This window comes from Nilaparvata lugens, chromosome 7, assembly GCF_014356525.2.
Source record: "Nilaparvata lugens isolate BPH chromosome 7, ASM1435652v1, whole genome shotgun sequence".
Taxonomy (NCBI): Eukaryota; Metazoa; Arthropoda; class Insecta; order Hemiptera; family Delphacidae; genus Nilaparvata; species Nilaparvata lugens.
This window is the reverse complement of record NC_052510.1, coordinates 64777429-64796763: the sequence shown is the minus strand read 5'-3', so window position 1 is coordinate 64796763 and position 19335 is coordinate 64777429. Positions and strand designations below refer to the sequence as shown.

Here is a 19335-nt window from a genome sequence, read left to right as displayed (position 1 = left end):
TTTCTTTTTGATTCCACGATTCTCTTTCAACCATTTGAATCAGAACCTCTACAATCAATGAACCATTAACTAGAGAACTCAGGATTGATTTTTTCGACTCATCTTAAACAATGCTCATATCATAGCATGAATAATGAAATAATACAGTTTCCATTCATTCAATAACATGATTTCTATTCTTCAAGCCAGCTACACACATATCGAATCTGGACGTGTGACTTTTGCCGTCCTCATGAATCCTATTTGATTAAACAGATGATGTTTGTCAAGTGTTGTTCAATCTGGTGGATTTCATAACGGCGGAAAAAAATCTTACAAACAAAAATCGATGTGTGTATAACTAGCTTCAATAGAATGTTTTCTATTGTTTCTGTTCTCTGTTTTCTATTCTTCAAGGCATTTAACCTTAAGGTGCGTACAGATTTACGCGCCGCGAACATGAGCAATTCACTTTTAATCAGCTGATGCCAAGCTTTTTATATCTATATCTCATACCATTTCTGTAAAAATACAGATATAGTCAGCTGATTAAAAGTGAATTACTCATGTTCGCGGCGCGTATATCTGTACGCACCTTTAAGCCCACACATCGATTTTTGTTCGTACGATATTGTGCCGTCCTTATGAATTCTATCAGATTAAACAGAGCTTGACAAACATCATCTGTTTAATCTAATAGAATTTATAAGGCTAGTTTCACACTCATTCGGTTCGTTTCGTTTTCGGTTTGTTTTCGGCAAATTCCGATAAGTGTGAAACGGTAATTCGGTTTGAATTCGGTACCGAATAGAAACCGCATAGAACCGAACGCCCACTTGACTCTAATAAATTCCATCAGGTTTCAATTCGTTGCTATCGAGAGGCTACTGTCACACACTTTCGGTTCGGTTCGGTTCGTTTTGTTTTCGGCGAATCCCGATAAGAGTGTGAAAAGATGATTCGGTTTGAATTCGGTACCGAATAGCAACCGCATAGCACCGAACGCCCCCTCGACACGAATAGGTTTCATCATATTCGAATTCGTTGCTAGGGAAACAGGGAAAAACAAAGTCTTCTACACACGCTCGCCTTTCTTGTTTTTATTTCAACCTGATTATCTGTTTCAAAATTTTCCAAGTCAAAATCATATGGCCAATTCATTTCTGTTAGTTTACAGGAACATTTTCTACTCTATGAATAGTTTGCTAAAAAAATATGAAAGATATACATTAAAACTCAGGGAGAATTTTTATTTTTTTATTTTTCCACAAATATTACATGATTTCATCAATGGATGAAGTTTAACCATGTGTCAAAACGAGGAACAAATTTTCAATTCAAAAAATAATCTCTCTGAACATCCAAAATAAAACACAATCAAAAATAAATTATTCAAATAATTCACAATTTTCAATTAACTTTAAATGTTGTTGTTCAAGAAATAACATCTTACAATTAAACACCAGCTGTTATATCCAAATATACGAGCATGAACTGTGAAAATCCAAACACAACTGTGTTTGAGAAGAAAATACCGAATTAGAACCGTACGAATTAAAACCTGACATGTATGAAAGCCTCATTCGTTTTCGGTAACGAACCAGACCGAACCGAAAACGAACCGAACCGAATGCATGTGAAGCTAGCCTAAGGATGGCAAAATACCGTACGAACAAAAATTGATGTAGGTTTGCGGGGCTTTAACTACAATTATATTATCGGCATACTCAACATTATGAACCTCTCCAGTCAACACTGAATTTGCTTTCGAGCACTCAATCTGTTTCCGAAGAAACACAACTCACCCAGCAAACCACAGCGTGTTTCTTACATAACTTCCAAAATTGATCAAAAATCGATGTTTTTTTGCTGGGCTTTAACTACAATATTATCGGCATACTCAACATTATGAACCTCTCCAGTCAACACTGAATTTGCTTTCGAGCACTCAATCTGTTTCCGAAGAACACAACTCACCCAGCAAACCACAGCGTGTTTCTTACATAACTTCCAATAATTGATCAAAATTGATGTGTGTTTGCGGTGCTTTAACTACAATTATATTATCGGCATACTCAACATTATGAACCTCTCCAGTCAACACTGAATTTGCTTTCGAGCACTCATCTGTTTCCGAAGAAACACAACTCACCCAGCAAACCACAGCGTGTTTCTTACATAACTTCCAATAATTGATCAAAAATCGATGTTTTTTTGCTGGGCTTTAACTACAATATTATCGGCATACTCAACATTATGAACCTCTCCAGTCAACACTGAATCTGCTTTCGAGCACTCAATCTGTTTCCGAAGAAACACAACTCACCCAGCAAACTACAGCGTGTTTCTTACATAACTTCCAATAATTGATCAAAAATTGATGTGTGTTTGCGGGGCTTTAACTACAATTATATTATCGGCATACTCAACATTATGAACCTCTCCAGTCAACACTGAATTTGCTTTCGAGCACTCAATCTGTTTCCGAAGAAACACAACTCACCCAGCAAACCACAGCGTGTTTCTTACATAACTTCCAATAATTGATCAAAAATCGATGTTTTTTGCGGAGCTTCAACTACAATATTATCGGCATTAATACTGTTGACTACATTATGAACCTCTCCAGTCAACACTGAATCTGCTTCCGAGCACTCAATCTGTTCCGAAGAAACACAACTCACTAAGCAAACCACAGCGTGTTTCTTACATAGCTTCCAATAATTGATCAAAATTGATGTGTGTTTGCGGGGCTTTAACTACAATTATATTATCGGCATACTCAACATTATGAACCTCTCCAGTCAACACTGAATTTGCTTTCGAGCACTCAATCTGTTTCCGAAGAAACACAACTCACACAGCAAACCACTGCGTGTTTCTTACATAACTTCCAATAATTGATCAAAAATCGATGTTTTTTTGCTGGGCTTTAACTACAATATTATCGGCATACTCAACATTTTGAACCTCTCCAGTCAACACTGAATCTGCTTCCGAGCACTCAATCTGTTTCCGAAGAAACACAACTCACTCAGCAAACCACAGCGTGTTTCTTACATAACTTCCAATAATTGATCAAAAATGGATGTGTGTTTGCGGGGCTTTAACTACAATATTATCGGCATTAATACTGTTGACTACATTATGAACTTCTCCAGTCAACACTGACTCCGCTTTCGAGCACTCAATCTGTTTCCGAAGAAGAAACACAACTCACTCAGCAAACCACAGCGTGTTTCTTACATAACTTCCAATAATTGCAGCGTCCAATATGGCCAACTTGACCAAAGCACAGAGAAGTTGGAAGGCTATCCGAATTCAAACTTTGCACCAACTTTTTGCTAGCAGATATCCTATTATCGAGCCTAACTTGGCCCGATAAACTTTCAAGATCAAAAGCTTCGGCTGGGAACTTCCAAGAGCTGTACTTCAAACTTTCGGCTACAATCGTTCTGTCCTGCTCTGGCTGAGCCATTACATCGCGGAGAAATGCGCGACAAAGTACTGTGAGGTCCACGTTATAATGGCAGTATTTAATTAAAATTGATGCTGCTATCCTTGTCTATCAGTCCATAAAGACTCCTAACACTGAATCCACAAAACAGATAACGCTATCCTTTTCCAACTCAGCAACGTTACCCGATCGTTCTTCAATGATGTGGAAATATAATTTATCAACAGCATATTTAATATCAATTTTGAAAATTTATTATTTGATCTAGAAATTTGAAGATGCTTAAACAACATTCTGTCAATTGAGGAAATACAGTCCTGGTGGTAATAGGAAAATTATATTTCTGGAAACACTTAACAGCATCAATGACGAAAATTATACAATAGTCAAGTCCACGTTAAAGTGACAGTATTTGATAGACAATGTGCTGTTATCCTTGTTTATCATTCGACAAAGCAGATAGCGCTATCCTTCCCGAGCTCCGCAAAGTTGCCAGATTGTTCTTCAACAATGTATTTATTTATTTATTAAAACAGTCACAAACACGATATTTGGAAAGAGAAACAGGCAAATGCCCAAAACTTCTTCAATTCCTTGATTTTGGCACATGAATAGTCCAAAGTGAGGTTAAGTTTAAAATTTCTGTTTTCACCAAAGATTAACACTCAGAGAATACGTATTCGAGATATGACTGATGAATTCTGAATTTCGAAGGGTTGATAAGAGCCAGAAATAACACTAAACAATCCGAAAGTTTCAATAATATTGAAATAAACTTGAAAATTTTGAGCAGAAAAATTAAAACTACTATCACTGCGTGGAAGTGTGATTAATAAATTAACAACATATTTAACAATATCAAATTTCATTTCAGCATTATTATCTCCAATTTTATAAATAAGGATATTATTTGCTGATGATATAATATTTAATGCCATTATTTCTAATTAAATAAATTGGTAGCCCCTGTATTTTCATGCATGCTCTTTAGTTGAGTGCAGTAGATTTACTTATTTCTTGTCAAGAATTTTTCATTCCAGCAAATGAATAATATCATTCATCCATTCATTCAATATCGATGTTTAAAATTTATCATTGTTTAATCATTAAAAATATCTTCTTGACAAATCAAATATAATCCTTTATTTTTAACAAGAATGAATCAGGAATACCGATATCAGTTATCCACTATAGAAGGCAGTGACAAGGCAAAGAATCGGCAACGCTGTCCTCCTATCTTCCTCTACTGCAATAATTATAAAATGGACATCACTACTCTATTGTCATAGATCCCCGGTTTCGTAATAAGGCGCAAAGTATGCAACCCGCCTTGCAGCTTTGCATTTCGTTATAAAAATTTCAGAACTAAGTTTGAACATAAAGCTGCGTACACATATACGCGCTTCCAACCCGCACCGAGCACGCTCCGCCCTCGTACCGCCCTCGTTCCTCCATCGAACCACAGTCGCTCCACCCACGCACCCATCATGAACTTTACGGAAGATGTTAGATCTCGCGTTCCCCGGTCGAACCACTGTTGCTCCCCGGTCGATCATCAATCGCTCTGTTGGAGTGACGTTCGGTTGCGGAGCAGAGCGAAAGTCTGTACGCACCTTATGATATGAGTGTTTCCCTATTTGCATTAGGACTGTATTTCCTTGATGAACAGAGTGTGGTTTGATCATGTCTTCAAATTTCAAATTGGAATTCGTATTGATTGCTTAATTTATCGAAAAGTTCATTATAGGGTATATAATACCAATCTAATGACAACACATTGCCATAGATAAAACATATTTAAATTTTCTATTCCTAGGGTTAAGCCACCTGAAGCGTTTCCCAGGCGTTTTCAGACGAGTCGGCAAGACAGACCTCTCCAATTGGCTGATTGGGTTGTCGTTCGGGAAGCAGCTGATAATCAGCCAATCAGAGAGCTTCCTGCCATACAGACTTGTCTGAAAACGCCTTCGAAAATCGCTTCATGTGGATTGGCCCCTATCCTAAATATTTTCCAGCTTCAATACTCTCTGCAAGTCATGTTATCAATTGCAGCTTCTCAAACTTTCACTGGAGAACATCGACGTTGGTAAACGAGCCTCAGTAGTTTAATCCATATACTTTAGCTACGTTATCTTGAGAATACAGTGCGTACACAGAAGACTACATACATTCGCACAACTCTCAAGACGTCGAGTTTCTGCAGCGAACAATTTACAGCGACCTCCTTAATCTCGTCGCTCCAAATCAGCTTCGAGCAGCGACACAGGATCGAGTCACTCGTGGATCACGTTAAACACCCGGATTACGCGTTATTTCACGACAATTAACGTTTGACTGGATGTAACGTGAGTTGAAAGCCGGTAAAGTTTGCCGAGTATTAAACATATAGTGAGTAATTCAGATTGTTTTGTCATTATTGATTAAATGGGAAATGTTAGTGTTATCCCATAAGGAGAACTGTCAGATTGTGGTGATTTCACTGTATCAAACCATACTGAGATTCATTATATATTGTCAGAATTGGTTAGATGGGTAGCGTTGGTATTATCCTATGAGGGATTCTGACAGTTTGAGGTAAATCAACTCAGATCCAGGACAATCACTACAGTAGGAATAGAAGATCAAGCTGTGGGTTGTGCCATTTGGAGTAGAAGGCCTTAAATTCCCTACTAAGCCTAGCAGTAGGCTTCCAATAGAGCATCTGGCCTCCAACTCCAAAGTTCAGCCTCCAATTGTAGTGGATTTGAAGATTCAAGAATTTAGTAGCTGGGATTTGGTGCGGTTTTTGAGTAAATCTACTGTGTAAATTGGAATTTCCAGTAGATTGCTTTGGTATACGAGTATGTTGGTATATTACTCGGTGTAATTTGTTAGTGATGAGAATATTCATGTGATATCTATAATTGACCGAGCGAAGTGAGGTCTAAGATTCAAGTCGGCGGTTTGGCATTTCTCTTTATGTTTAAATGTTTATATGTTGAGCATTTACGGCGAAACGCGGTAATAGATTTCCATGAAATTTGAAAGGTATGTTCCTTTTCAAATTGCGCGTCGACGCAAAAACAAGGTTTTTGAAAATTTTGCATCTCAAGGATAATATAAAAGGAAGAAGGAGCCTCCTTCATACGTCAATATTAGAGTGAAAATCAGACTATAGAATTATTCATCATGAATCAGCTGACAAGTGATTACACAGATGTGTGGAGAAGCCAGTCTATCACTGTATTTGTATAAGTCTCATAGTTTCAATCAAAGACATTTAAGAGGTATGCATACCTCTTAGACATCTCGCGCCGTACCGCCAAATTCCAATTTTCCAACTATAAAATGACTTTTAAATTCGATGAACTTGGAGAAAATTTGGCAAAGTTTGACGTTCAATAGGAAAAAATTGATAAGTGATATCAAAATTTGGCGGTACGGCGCCAGATGTCCAAATCTTTCTGAACAATTTGGTACCATTTTCATGATTATCGATAAAAGTTTTCAAAAAAGGGTACTGAAATTTTTATTTTCTTCATTTATAATAATAACTTTGGTGTAAACCCAGCTTTTAAAAATAGCGGTTGGAAAATAGCGTCCGAAACATGCTAGAACGAAGTGCCTGTTTCAGCCCTTTTTCCGAATTATAACATTGCTAACAGGAATCTCTAGGAATGCTGTTCAAAAAGTGTAGTACTAGGTAAATTTAACTGATGAGATGGGGAACCGAGAAAGGCCTGTTTAAATTTCTTCAATAATTCAGTAGGTCAAGTGTTCAGTTTGTCAAGTTTTCAATTAGATCCCATTTTCAATTGAGAGTGGCCATAGTCGAATGGATCAGATGCTGGCTTTATGATTCAGAGGCCCGGGTTCAAATCCCGGGAAGATATTTATCTCGGCCACTCCCGTGCTCGTTGAGCCGTCGGTCCCGGCTGTCTGAAAAGCAGTCGTTAGGTCATGTCAGAGGCCCTGAAATTGATCAGTAGCGACCTGAAAGCTCTGACACCAGACCTGAGCCAGCCAGGTCACTCGATATTATTATTATAATTAGCTCCTTGCGAATCACAGGTTACCTGCTAGTTAGAAATAAAAATCAGAACCCTTATTGACATTTTTTAAGATACAGGAAGAAAATAATACATTTTTTCCATTGTGGATGATGTCTACTGAGCCTTTTGCTCGTTCGTGAGTAATTAATGGTCAGTGCGTTGGTGAATAATTGATGACAAACCCCAATTCTTTACAGGTTCATATACATATCTTAAAACCCCACAATTCGGATCTAGAAATGAGAAGACTACAACCACGGAATAAATAGTGCTTAAATAATAGTGCTTCACTATTCTGTGCTACAACACACGACAAATTCCGAGTTTACTTATGTCCATGTTCATGTATAGCTTGAAAACTCAGACCAGTTATAGAATAGACACGCTGGGAAGTCTAGTCTCTGAAGCCAACATCTACTGCCATATCTCCAAATCGTGACGTCATCATCGGATAGAAGATTTTCAGATTGTGTCTATTTCAGAAGGATGTAAATTAATATTCATTAAAATGGTAAACTCCAGCTGCGCTCCCGCTGAAATAGACACAAACTGCTATGGAAAACAATGTAAACAAAAACTACAGAAAAGTTTTCTATCTGATGCTGACGTCACGATTTGGAGATATGGCAGTAGATGTTGGCTTCATCGACTTTCAGTATAAATATACAATAGGCCGTGTCTATTCTATAACTGGTCTAAGCTTGAAAAAACCACACTGTTTCCCAAAAGACGCGGTTGCAGAATCTAGATAGCACTGCACCAAAACTACGGCCGAAAATGATTTCGCAACCATTGGGGAGCCAAAAATAAATTATTTATCGAGTAACGTGGTGTGCCGTTCACTTTCGCAGTGGTGTGGCAGTTTATTTTAGACTTTTTTTCCGTGGACCCTCCGGGTGAGGTGGGTGGGGAAAAGAGAGTGACCGAGAGAGGAGGTTGAGGAGAAGCACGCAGTAGCAAACATAACGACGGAGGAACAAGAAGTCCTGAGGGAGTCCGTAGAACTCGCTTAGCCCGCTTCAGGAGCACACGGACGCCATCCAAGCAGGTTGATAAATAGTTGGCGGTTGGTCCCAGAGAGATATGCTACCACTGCTGCCGCTGGAAGCTGAGGGATTCACATTCACTTCTAGGTTACTCCCCCTAACCCATACAAATTCCCCCCCCCCCCAACGTCTATCACTACTCAAGGTAGAAACTCCTTGGGGACCGATTAGAGGAGGCAGGAAGGTAAGTCCAGCTCTTCCTATGGTCGCATTATATCTGGCATGTTTGAGGAGTCTTCAAGTCTTATCATTCTCTCTCACACGCACTCTCAATCTCTCTCTCTCTCTTACCCCCACCAACACCCCCCCTCTCCTGTCTTTCTCTCTCTTCTATTTCTCTCTCACTCTCTTCCGTCATCTGCTGTTCCCAAGCCATTCTTGTCAACTGTGAGGAAGGCTTCACTACTTCAGTCCCTGCCAACGTAGCCTCTATCTATCTTTGTGCAGTTGTTGCCAACTCCACCAACTGCAATCTGCTTTCGATTTCTGCAGAAACTACGCTCATATCGTAGGTATGCCTTCAGTGAGCTCCACGTTATAATGGCAGTGGAGCCAAATAATGTGGTGGGGGTAGTTCAAAATCATTATATAGAACAGTATCATGACGGATAAAAGAACTGCTACTGAAGTTAACAGCTGTGGTTGAAGCTTTATTTTAAGCTGCTGTCAAGCTTTGTTTAAATAATCGAACAGTAGGATTGGAACGCTGTATGATAAGTGTGAGCTGGGAATTGTATTTATGGTGGCTTCCTCCAAATTTGGATCAACTCACTATTCACCAGTTGATTGGCACTCACCTATTATTCAAATTGATGTAGGAGTCAAGATTCAATGTAGAAAAAAATTAAATGGAGGTTGAAGGAAAGACACATCTTGCAATTATTATTTCGATATATTCTTAATATTATTCAAAGCAATCGACAAAAATTGAATGATACTCAAAATAGTAGAAACTGAACACAAATCTATAGAGAAGATTCAAGAAAGATAAGAATCACATTTTATTTTGTTTCCTTCTCATTGTGCAATTGGTAGTGCTGACTTATCCCTTATCATACATTGCAATAAAGATATTGATAGATATATCTATTCTATTCAATTATTCATTTTTATGACTTGATTATCAATTCATTATAAAAACTCGAATTTTTAAAGGTGCGTACAGATCTTTTCCCTTATCATGCATTGCAATAAAGATAATCTATTCTATTCAATTATTCATTTTTATGATTTGATTATCAATTTATTATGAAAACTCGAATATTCTCAAGGTGCGTACAGACTTACGCGCTGCGCGACACATAAACGGAACGCGAGCAGTACGCAAGACGATAGCAAGTCGCGCGATTCCGTTCGCGCGCAACGAACACGTGACAAGCTTTTGCTCTGATCTCGATCATCATACTTAACGACTCCTTGTTCGCGGAACGCGCGTTTGTGGCGCAGCGCAGGTACATTCAGGTTCAAGATCAGTGTATCTGAAATTTCGTGCGATTCATTCTCTGCTTCCTAAGAATAGTTTTGGCATCAGGAAATACCTCCATGAAGACTCGCATACAATAACAGTTTGGATTATTTTTCTCTGACATACGAAACTCAAATTTATAAATACCATATGGAGCTATTGGTATCCGGGCTATTCTGAAATGAGATTGCGCTTTTACATGGAAGTTAACCACCTCATACAATCCCTGTGAAATAAAAAAATAATATTACTGGAACAAATAATGTGATACCAAATTTAAAAATCTATTTTATGAAGATAATTAAGGACTGAATTTTGTGAAGTGAACAACTACAATACCTAGCCTACTCCGGACTATGTGTAACCTTATCTAAAATCGGGAAGGAATAGCACAAGGTTACTCTATTTTTTCTCTTACTGTCATTTTGAAGTGTTACTTCTCATTGAAGATTTTTTGAAGTGAACAACTACAAGACAACCTATTTCGGACTATCGGACTATGTGTAACTTTATCTAAATTCGGGAAGGAAAAGCACAAGATTACTCTATTTTTTCTCTTCCTATCATTTTGAAGAGTTACTTCTTATTGTATGAAGTAAAGAATGAATAAATCAATGAAGAATATTTGTAGGATAGTTTCAAGAAATATACATTCATGTGTACAAACACTTGTTCTGTGTTTTAATCCGATTCAGATCTGGCATTGCAGTGACATTCAAATATTTTTTTTAAAGAAAATAAGAATTTCCGATTACAGATGAAAATAAATTAGATGTTGCATTTGTTCAAAATTATGAATGAATAATTACTATTGAACGAAAATCCCAATTAAATGCTGTAAATCACCTTGAAGACTTCTGCTACTGCAAATATTTCTATTCTGTATTATTTAACAAGTTGGTTCTACTCTTTGTTTCTAGAAGTTATCTACTTTTCCAAATATCTATTATCTGTTCTCAATAAGATAAATTCTCATCTGTTTTCATTATAATGTAGTGTTAGTATGCAATGAGTCTTGCAATACCTGGCAATACATTGTCATTTTTGTGATAAAGAATCAATAAAGAATGAGGAATCAATATTGACAACAGGGTAAAGTATAGTAGCGCTCATCGAATTTCCATCTAGCTGTTCACCCTGTTGTCAATATTTGCAGTAGCAGAATTCTTCGGGGTGATTTATCACAGCATTTAATTGGGATTTTCGTTTAATAATGAATTTAGAATAATTGATTAGACATAATCATTCGAAACTGCTTCATGATAATGAACACATCCTCATGCCGTTGATTGAAGATTCCTCACTTCAAGGAGAAGACAGAACATGAAAAAAATGTATTCTACACATTTTGGATTTGTGGGAGTTCTGGTAGATAATTTATGTTATATCAACAACTGGTTGATGAGCAATGGAAGATAGAACATAAAAAACATTATTTTAAACAACTCATATTTTCAACTGAACACCTAATGACTTACTAAACACTTGCTAATTACTAATCCTATAAATCATTAAATCAGATACAAAGCCCATAAATCATTCATATTTTTTTCTTTTTACACGATACATATTTCCTTTTTTTAAAAATCACACTTTTTTATCTTGTTGTTGCTGTGCTGTCTAGTTTACGTCTTTTATCCTGCACCAACTCCACTGTGAACATTGTTATACTTATATTTCAATAGTATACTTACATTCAACTGTATTTCATTCTATTTTTTCATTCTTGTTATATTTCACTTTCTAGTTATTAAAGTTAATTTATTTATTAATTAAGCTCACGAACGGACTCATGTCTTGTGAGCTTAACATTCTCTTGTACTTTGATTTTTTGTATTTATACATTGAACATGTCAATTTGATTATTTTTGTAATATTGTACAAGGAATGAATAAATTTGAATTTGAATTGAAAAAAATTATAATCATCCGCACACAAAAAACAAACAAACAAAACCCAATCTAGAACATTGTACGCCATAGTGGAGTAGCTCAATTTCCATACAGAAAAAACTAAACAAGTAGAGGACACATTATAAGAAATCTCTGAAACTAATCATTGTATGTAATTGTAAACAATTAAATATTTTCTGTATTCGATGTAGTAATTTTAGTTTTTTTGGGAAATAATCATTTATTCATAATATGAACGTACCGGAATCGCTGCTAGACAAGCATTTTCTGGGTTGTAGCCTGTATACTCTGCCAGGTCATTGACAAAAGTCTTGATCCATTCAAGCCACTTACACGCTGGTCGAGTGATGTCTCCTAAACTGTTGTAATGGCCACTTGCTCCTTTGGTTGATGCTACTATCCGTACCTTATAAAGAAATGTTAAACTATAAACTATCATAATATCATACAACAATTTACTTGATTATAATTATTCATTGTGTATTGTGAGAAATCTTTTATTCTATGGAAGTAATTTATTGAACTATAGTAGAAAATAGAAGGTCAGGCCAGCAATATCAAAGGTAGTCGCGTGTAATCCTATACTTTTAAACAAGCAACTTCTGTTTATATGTTCAGATGTTTATATGTTTGTATTTACCGGATCTCGAAAACGGCTCTAACGATTCTCACGAAATTCAGAGCATAGTAGGTTTATAATAGAAAGATTTGATTGCACTAGGTATCATTCCTGGGAAAATTCGCTGAAGGACATTAAAAGGATAATTATGATCATCCTTGGAAAAACAGCTGATAATAATTATTTCGTCGTCTGTTGGTGATGGAAGTGAGTGAGCGAGTTCATGTGTGTGGGACTGTGTCAAAATTATGACTCAGCAGTTGAACTTTTGTAATCATTCAATCAGGTACTTAGTGCCGGTTGCAAAAAGCCGGGTTATTTTCATTCCTGATTAATTCCAGTAGATCCATCTTTTCGAAATGGTCATCTCTGATTTGGTTCACGTCAAGTTAATCAGAATAAAAATCTAACCGGCTTTTGTGCAACTGGGCCGTTAGGGAAATTTTTCCATTCCACTGGGAATTAATCTCAATTTACTGTGATTAGATAGAACATCTCTGTATGATTGTTATGAATGTTATTATAATATTTCTTCTTTCGTTATAATTTTTTTATGCTTTTGTACTTCAGAGCGAAGCTCGGTCCCCGATATTCAATTGATAAGTTTGAGGAGTTAATATGATAGATAAAAATAACAGCCCACAGAGCAGTCTGTGACACACGTCAGATGAATTAATACCTGACAGTATTTTGATTGAAAAGCATCAATTTTGAAATACAAAATGCTCAATCGAAGCACATTTTCAACCTTCAAAAAATTGTAACTACTCCACATGAACATGTACTACAATAAACTTCATATCAAGCCTGAATTTGTTTTACAAAATACTACTGTGATATTTGTAACAAGAAGATGAGGTAGACCGCCCGAACTGTGGAACAAACAGGTGTATACGTGTATGAGGAATTTTATCGATGGGAACTGGAATAATCGAAATAAATAACAGATGAGATGCGAGAAACGCCTAGAGCTGTAGACTAAACTTGCTCACATTATAATTAATATCGGGGCACCGAACTTCGCTCGTTATTTTTATTTTTGATAAACAGAACACAATTCTCTAGAATGATCCTGTTTATATTCCACAGCTGGCTATACGTAATCTTATGAATTTCGGGGATGCGATATTTTGATTTTTCACATACTCACTTTTTTACTATCCACAGCTGTTTCAGCCAAGGATAAATTATCCTTTTAATGTCGGTCAGCGAGTTTTCTCAAGGATGAGACCTAGTGCAATCGGTCTTTATATCATAGACCTACCATGTTTCAAATTTTGTGATAATCGTTAGAGCCGTTTTCGAGATCCGTTAAACATGAATAACCAGATATAAAAATAGCCAGACATAAAAATAACAAGTTATAAAAATAACCAGATATATCATTTGTTTCACTTTTTGTGTAGTTGAGAAGTTGATATTGTGGTAATTATCAATATTGAATGAAAAAGACTAAGAAATTGTCAAAAAATCACTGATTTATTGATAATTAGAAAGACCGGTTTCGGTTATTACACCATTGTCAATCTCTGATAAACTAAAACAAAATACAAGAGCAGCAGAATTTATACTAGTAGGCGAGTACTGCTAATGTAGAGGTCATTCAAACTATTGACTAATGTAATAGTACATTAGTCAATAGTTTTTCCATTTACATATATGTTTTATTATCTTTCACACTTGTTTTCTTGGTTCTTATTTTGTACTGAAAGTAAATTTTATTATCATGGCGATTCTGTTGCTTAAGCCGCCATTTTGCCACACCGTTGAGTGGGAGGAGACTGTCTAGCTAGGCCAATGGCAGGGGTTCATGCCCTCGACCAATAGCAGTACTCGCCTACTAGTATAAATTCTGCTGCTCTTGTATTTTGTTTCAGTTTATCAGAGATTGACAATGGTGTAATAACTGAAACCGGTCTTTCTAATTATCAATAAATCAGTGCTTTTTTTGACAATTTCTTGGTCTTTTTCATTCAAGATATATGAATACAGAAATTACTCGCTTAATATGATAGGATGATGTGATATAGAAGTACAGGAAATTCCAAAACGATGGGAATAACTCTATGGGAAATAACACTAAGGGTAGAGAGAGAATAATTTATTATCCCTGAGTTGCACCAAAATGAAGTATCCGATAACTAACTTCATTTCCGTTACTAAGTGCTTATCTAGAAAAATTATTATAAAAATAATACATTTTTAGAAAATCTTACAGTGGTTGTATCTTTCGTTGTATCGAATCTTTATATCATAGACCTACCATGTTTCAAATTTTGTGAAAATCGTTAGAGCCGTTTTCGAGATCCGAAATTCCAAAACGATGGGAATAACACTAAGGGTAGAGAGAGAATAATATTATCCCTGAGTTGCACGAAAATGAAGTATCCGATAACTTACTTCATTCCCGTTACTAAGTGCTTATCTAAAAAATTATTATAAAAATAATATTTTTTTGGAAAATCTTACAGTGGTTGTATCTTTCATTCTATCGAATCTTTATATCATAGACCTACCATGTTTCAAATCTTGTGAAAATCGTTAGAGCCGTTTTTGAGATCCGAAATTCCAAAACGATGGGAATAACTCTATGGGAAATAACACTAAATCTAGCGCCGCAGTGCAGGATGGTTTCTTACAGCTTGGCGTTGTTGTCATTCGAGATGGGTGTCTGGCTTGGAAGTGTTTCGGCCGCATTGCAGGATGACTGTTAACGGTTGCCGGAAGATCAACAGCTGGATTTTTTTTCGTTATTTTTCGTGATAGAGAAATTCTGATTGCAGATTCGTTCTCAGCGACCCCAAGTTTAGCCTGAAGGCTCAGAATGTCAACAATGTTTTTAAATAATTAAAAATCATCAAGAAAATTTATTAATATGGTAGTACACCACGTTTCTGGAAACTTTTTACTGGTGACTGGAGTTTATAGGCAACACAAAAATAAAAATAATCGTGAGAAAGAAAACTGCTGATGAACGCGAATAAGACCGTCACTCCATTGTTCTATTGTCTCGGCTGCTTGGCTGAGCCTGGCTGGAGGGATCAAATAACCGACTGGATTGATCTTTCGTCTGTCCGCTAGGCGGAACTACGCCGACCATTGCTGGGTGGAAGATGTTAACCTAGCGCCGCAGTGCAGGATGGTTTCTCACAGCTTGGCGTTGTTGTCATTTGAGATGGGTGTCTGGCTTGGAAGTGTTTCGGCCGCATTGCAGGATGACTGTTAACAGTTGCCGGAAGATCAACAGCTGGGTTTTTTTCGTTATTTTTCGTGATAGAGAAATTCTGATTGCAGATTCGTTCTCAGCGACCCCAAGTTTAGCCTGAAGGCTCAGAATGTCAACAATATTTTTAAATAATTAAAAATCATCATGAAAAGTCATTAATATGGTAGTACACCACGTTTCTGGAAACTCTTTACTGGTGACTGGAGTTTATAGGCAACACAAAAATAAAAATAATCGTGAGAAAGAAAACTGCTGATGAACGCGAATAAGACCGTCACTCCATTGTTCTATTGTCTCGGCTGCTTGGCTGAGCCTGGCTGGAGGGATCAAATAACCGACTGGATTGATCTTTCGTCTGTCCGCTAGGCGGAACTACGCCGACCATTGCTGGGTGGAAGATGTTACTGCGGCCGCTCGCATTCCCACCAACGCTGCTATTACTTGCTGTCTCAGCGCCTAGTCCGAGTCAGACAAGCATCCAGCCTGCACTGCGGAGCTAGGTCAACTGCGGCCGCTCGCATTCCCACCAACGCTGCTATTATTTGCTGTCTCAGCGCCTAGTCCGAGTCAGACAAGCATCCAGCCTGCACTGCGGAGCTAGGTTAAGGGTAGAGAGAGAATAATATTATCCCTGAGTTGCATGAAAATGAAGTATCCGATAACTTACTTCATTTCCGTTACTAAGTGCTTATGAGAAAATTATTGTAAAAAATAGATTTTTGTAAAATCTTACAGTGGTTGTATCTTTCATATAAATGTAGTTCCTCACGGAGACGTTGAACTGCCAATCTTTGTCTTTCCCCGGCAGCTTGCGTCTAGTAAAAGTCACATCTCCGCATTTATTCCCTGTTATTCGACACAGCTCCGATCCCAGAGGCCTCTGCTCGTATGGTCCCTACAAAACCATGAACTGAATAAGCCATAGAAAACCAATCCAGAACCGAAAAACTATGAAATTATAAAAAGAATTAATCTTAGTTTGAAGAGACTACCACAATCAGTGTTACCAACTTAATTTAGATTCACCTGCACTTGTCCTTCATATAACCTACTAACTATTTTGCGTTGTCATGCTGCAAATCTGGAGCAAAAAGTGATTCTTTGCAGCCTGCAATCAGTAAAGGAATGGTCACTTTTCAAGGTATATGTAGGAAAAAATCATTACAATGTAAGCAATTCACTCAAGTAAGTTATTTCGGACTATGTGTAACCTTATCTAAATTGAGAGAGGAATAGAACAAGGCTACTTCATTTGTCCTCTCCCTATCATTTTGATGTAGCCTACTTATTATTGTATGAGTCAATAAAGAATAAAGAATATGAGCAAAAAAGTCATGGAATCTACTCCAAACTTCATGGAAAGATCTCCAATAAATACTGGTTTATTTATTCGTAATGACCGCATATATTATTAGAATTTTTCAATTTTTGCTGGCTGAAGTTTTAAAATTTTCCTTTTATTGTCACTGCCGCCTGCCTCAACGATAAAAATGTACTATTACTCGTGTAAAAAAAAATTTCCCTTCCCCTTATTATTTCATTCCTTTCTAATAAATTTTTATTTTTCCCTTTTTTATTAATTCTGTATCAAAATCTGATGTATATTTCTTATCTTGTTTTTGCATTTTGTATCTTTCATTTTTACTTAAAATCTTTGAAGTGTAATATTTATTTTGTCAAAGTTTATTTATCTTTTTAACTCATTTTTTTCTGTAACTGGGCACCCGCCGAAGAACCTTTGGGTTTGGCAGGACCCTCAACTGTTTGTATTGTGAATAAAAAATTTTGACTTTTTTATTAAGGCTAGAATCCGATTTGAGCAAATGCCTGTTATTTTCACCTGGATTGTATCTATTGTCTATGAATAACTAAATAAATACGTTATAAATACAGAATTCACTCACCGCATAGTCATCAAAGATTAGTTCTGCTCCAACATAAAGCAGAAAAGCGAAATAACTTATATAGGTAATATATGTTTTCATAATTCTTCAAGACTTCTCATGAATAGACATTAATTGAGAAAGATAGTTGTGATGTGACAATACCAAGAATGCTTCTGCAAATTCACAGTTTCAAATATTATAGTTTTTTCGGTTATTTATAGTTTCAAATGTAACAGTTACAACTCTTTGCATGATAATGTTACATAACGGATATCCAACGTGGATGAGATTTGAATTTGATGACAACTTCTATGCTATCTCTTTGTTCATAATAACATTATGAATATTATATGATTTGCTCATGAATATGATGCTAATATTGATAGAAAACCTATTTCTCAATTTAAATAGCACAGGGAATGTGATATCATGTTTCAAATAATTAAATTCGGAATCGGATTTTGAAACAAAGTGAAATTGGAATGTTGATTTTAGAACAGATTATGGTTCCAATATACCATACTTACAATATAATTTATACTCATTACAACAATATTACAGTCTCTCTCAATATTATATCTATTTCATTGTGACTAATTTTTTATTCATGTGTAACACTTTAGATTATACCCATTGAAGAGAGATTACACTGTTTCTATTGTGTATCAAAGTTACTGATCTGTAACAAATTCACTATCTGTATCAAAAGCCTACGGGGTTTTTCGAGCCATTGACCGACATTGACTTATAAGGAGTACTTTAATATAATTGATTGGAACATGTAATTTATTGTTATGAATGTACCGGAACTGTTTGCTATGATAATATTTCTCTGTTTTTGAGTATGCAAAATTTATATAAATGATGACTTTGTCAATAATATGCATTTGTTCACGGCAATAAAAACATTTTGAATTTAACTATTTGAATCCACATTGAATTATTATTATAACCGAATATATACAACAAATTAGAATCGTTACATTGTTACTGAGCTCTTTGTTATTGGTTGTTGCCTAACGGTTCTCATGTCCATCTTCTGAATACTTGAGAGTGTCTTGTCTCGGCCAATGGCAGTAGAGCTCAGCCTCTATTGGTCGACAGATACTGGCCAATCGTAGGGCTTCGCACCACACTGCCGCTCATTTTTCAAGTCTCCAGCCTTTTAGTTCACTGGAGATTGATAATAGTGTAACATAAATCAAGACACAATTATCTGAAATCGTTCTAATAAACCTGTGGTTTTGAAAATATCAAGTACTTTCCTATCACTACAACATTACATTCACAACAACTCAAAAAGACAAATTCACATCTCCTAAAGATTGAATATGAAGACAAGAGAAATAGAGAGTGGAGAAAAGACTAATTTAACAATAGATGGAGATTTTAATATTTCCATATAAACTCAAAGAGATGATCAATCACTTCAGTTATACTTCAGAATATAAATAATTTAGAACACTAATAATAAATGAAAAAGATAAATTCAAGAGTGATGAGAAACATATTCTCTATGTACATGTATTTCATATACAGATGGAAATCATTGAGATATTGCAATTATTCAAATGCTAATGAATTAATTATTATAATTAAACGAAAATCCAAATTAAATGCTGAATGAATGCTTAATAATAATAATAATTTCATTCGAATTATTTGAATAATTGCAATATCTCAGTAATTTCCATCTGTAGACTGGCTGGCCGC

General features: G+C 36.1%; 1 protein-coding gene across 1 annotated transcript; it reads right to left on the bottom strand.

Annotated features, from left to right (window-relative positions):
* Positions 1–9858: 9858 nt before the first annotated feature.
* LOC120352267 lies at positions 9859–17737 on the bottom strand. Its single transcript, XM_039432038.1, has 4 exons — positions 17641–17737; positions 16470–16631; positions 12133–12297; positions 9859–10204 (listed from the first exon to the last, which is right to left on the bottom strand). The coding sequence occupies exons 1-4, from the start codon at positions 17719–17721 to the stop codon at positions 9983–9985; spliced, it is 630 nt and encodes a 209-aa protein (XP_039287972.1). The 5' UTR covers positions 17722–17737; the 3' UTR covers positions 9859–9982.
* Between the last annotated feature and the right edge of the window lie 1598 nt (positions 17738–19335).

Excerpts from the sequence above, each read along its gene's own strand:
- LOC120352267 (XM_039432038.1), bottom strand. The coding sequence starts at position 17,721 with ATGAAAACATATATTACCTATATAAGTTATTTCGCTTTTCTGCTTTAT. Across the intron at positions 16,632-17,640 it reads TAATCTTTGATGACTATGCG|GGACCATACGAGCAGAGGCC; the intron begins GTGAGTGAATTC and ends ATGGTTTTGTAG. Across the intron at positions 10,205-12,132 it reads CTTGTCTAGCAGCGATTCCG|GGATTGTATGAGGTGGTTAA; the intron begins GTACGTTCATAT and ends TTTATTTCACAG.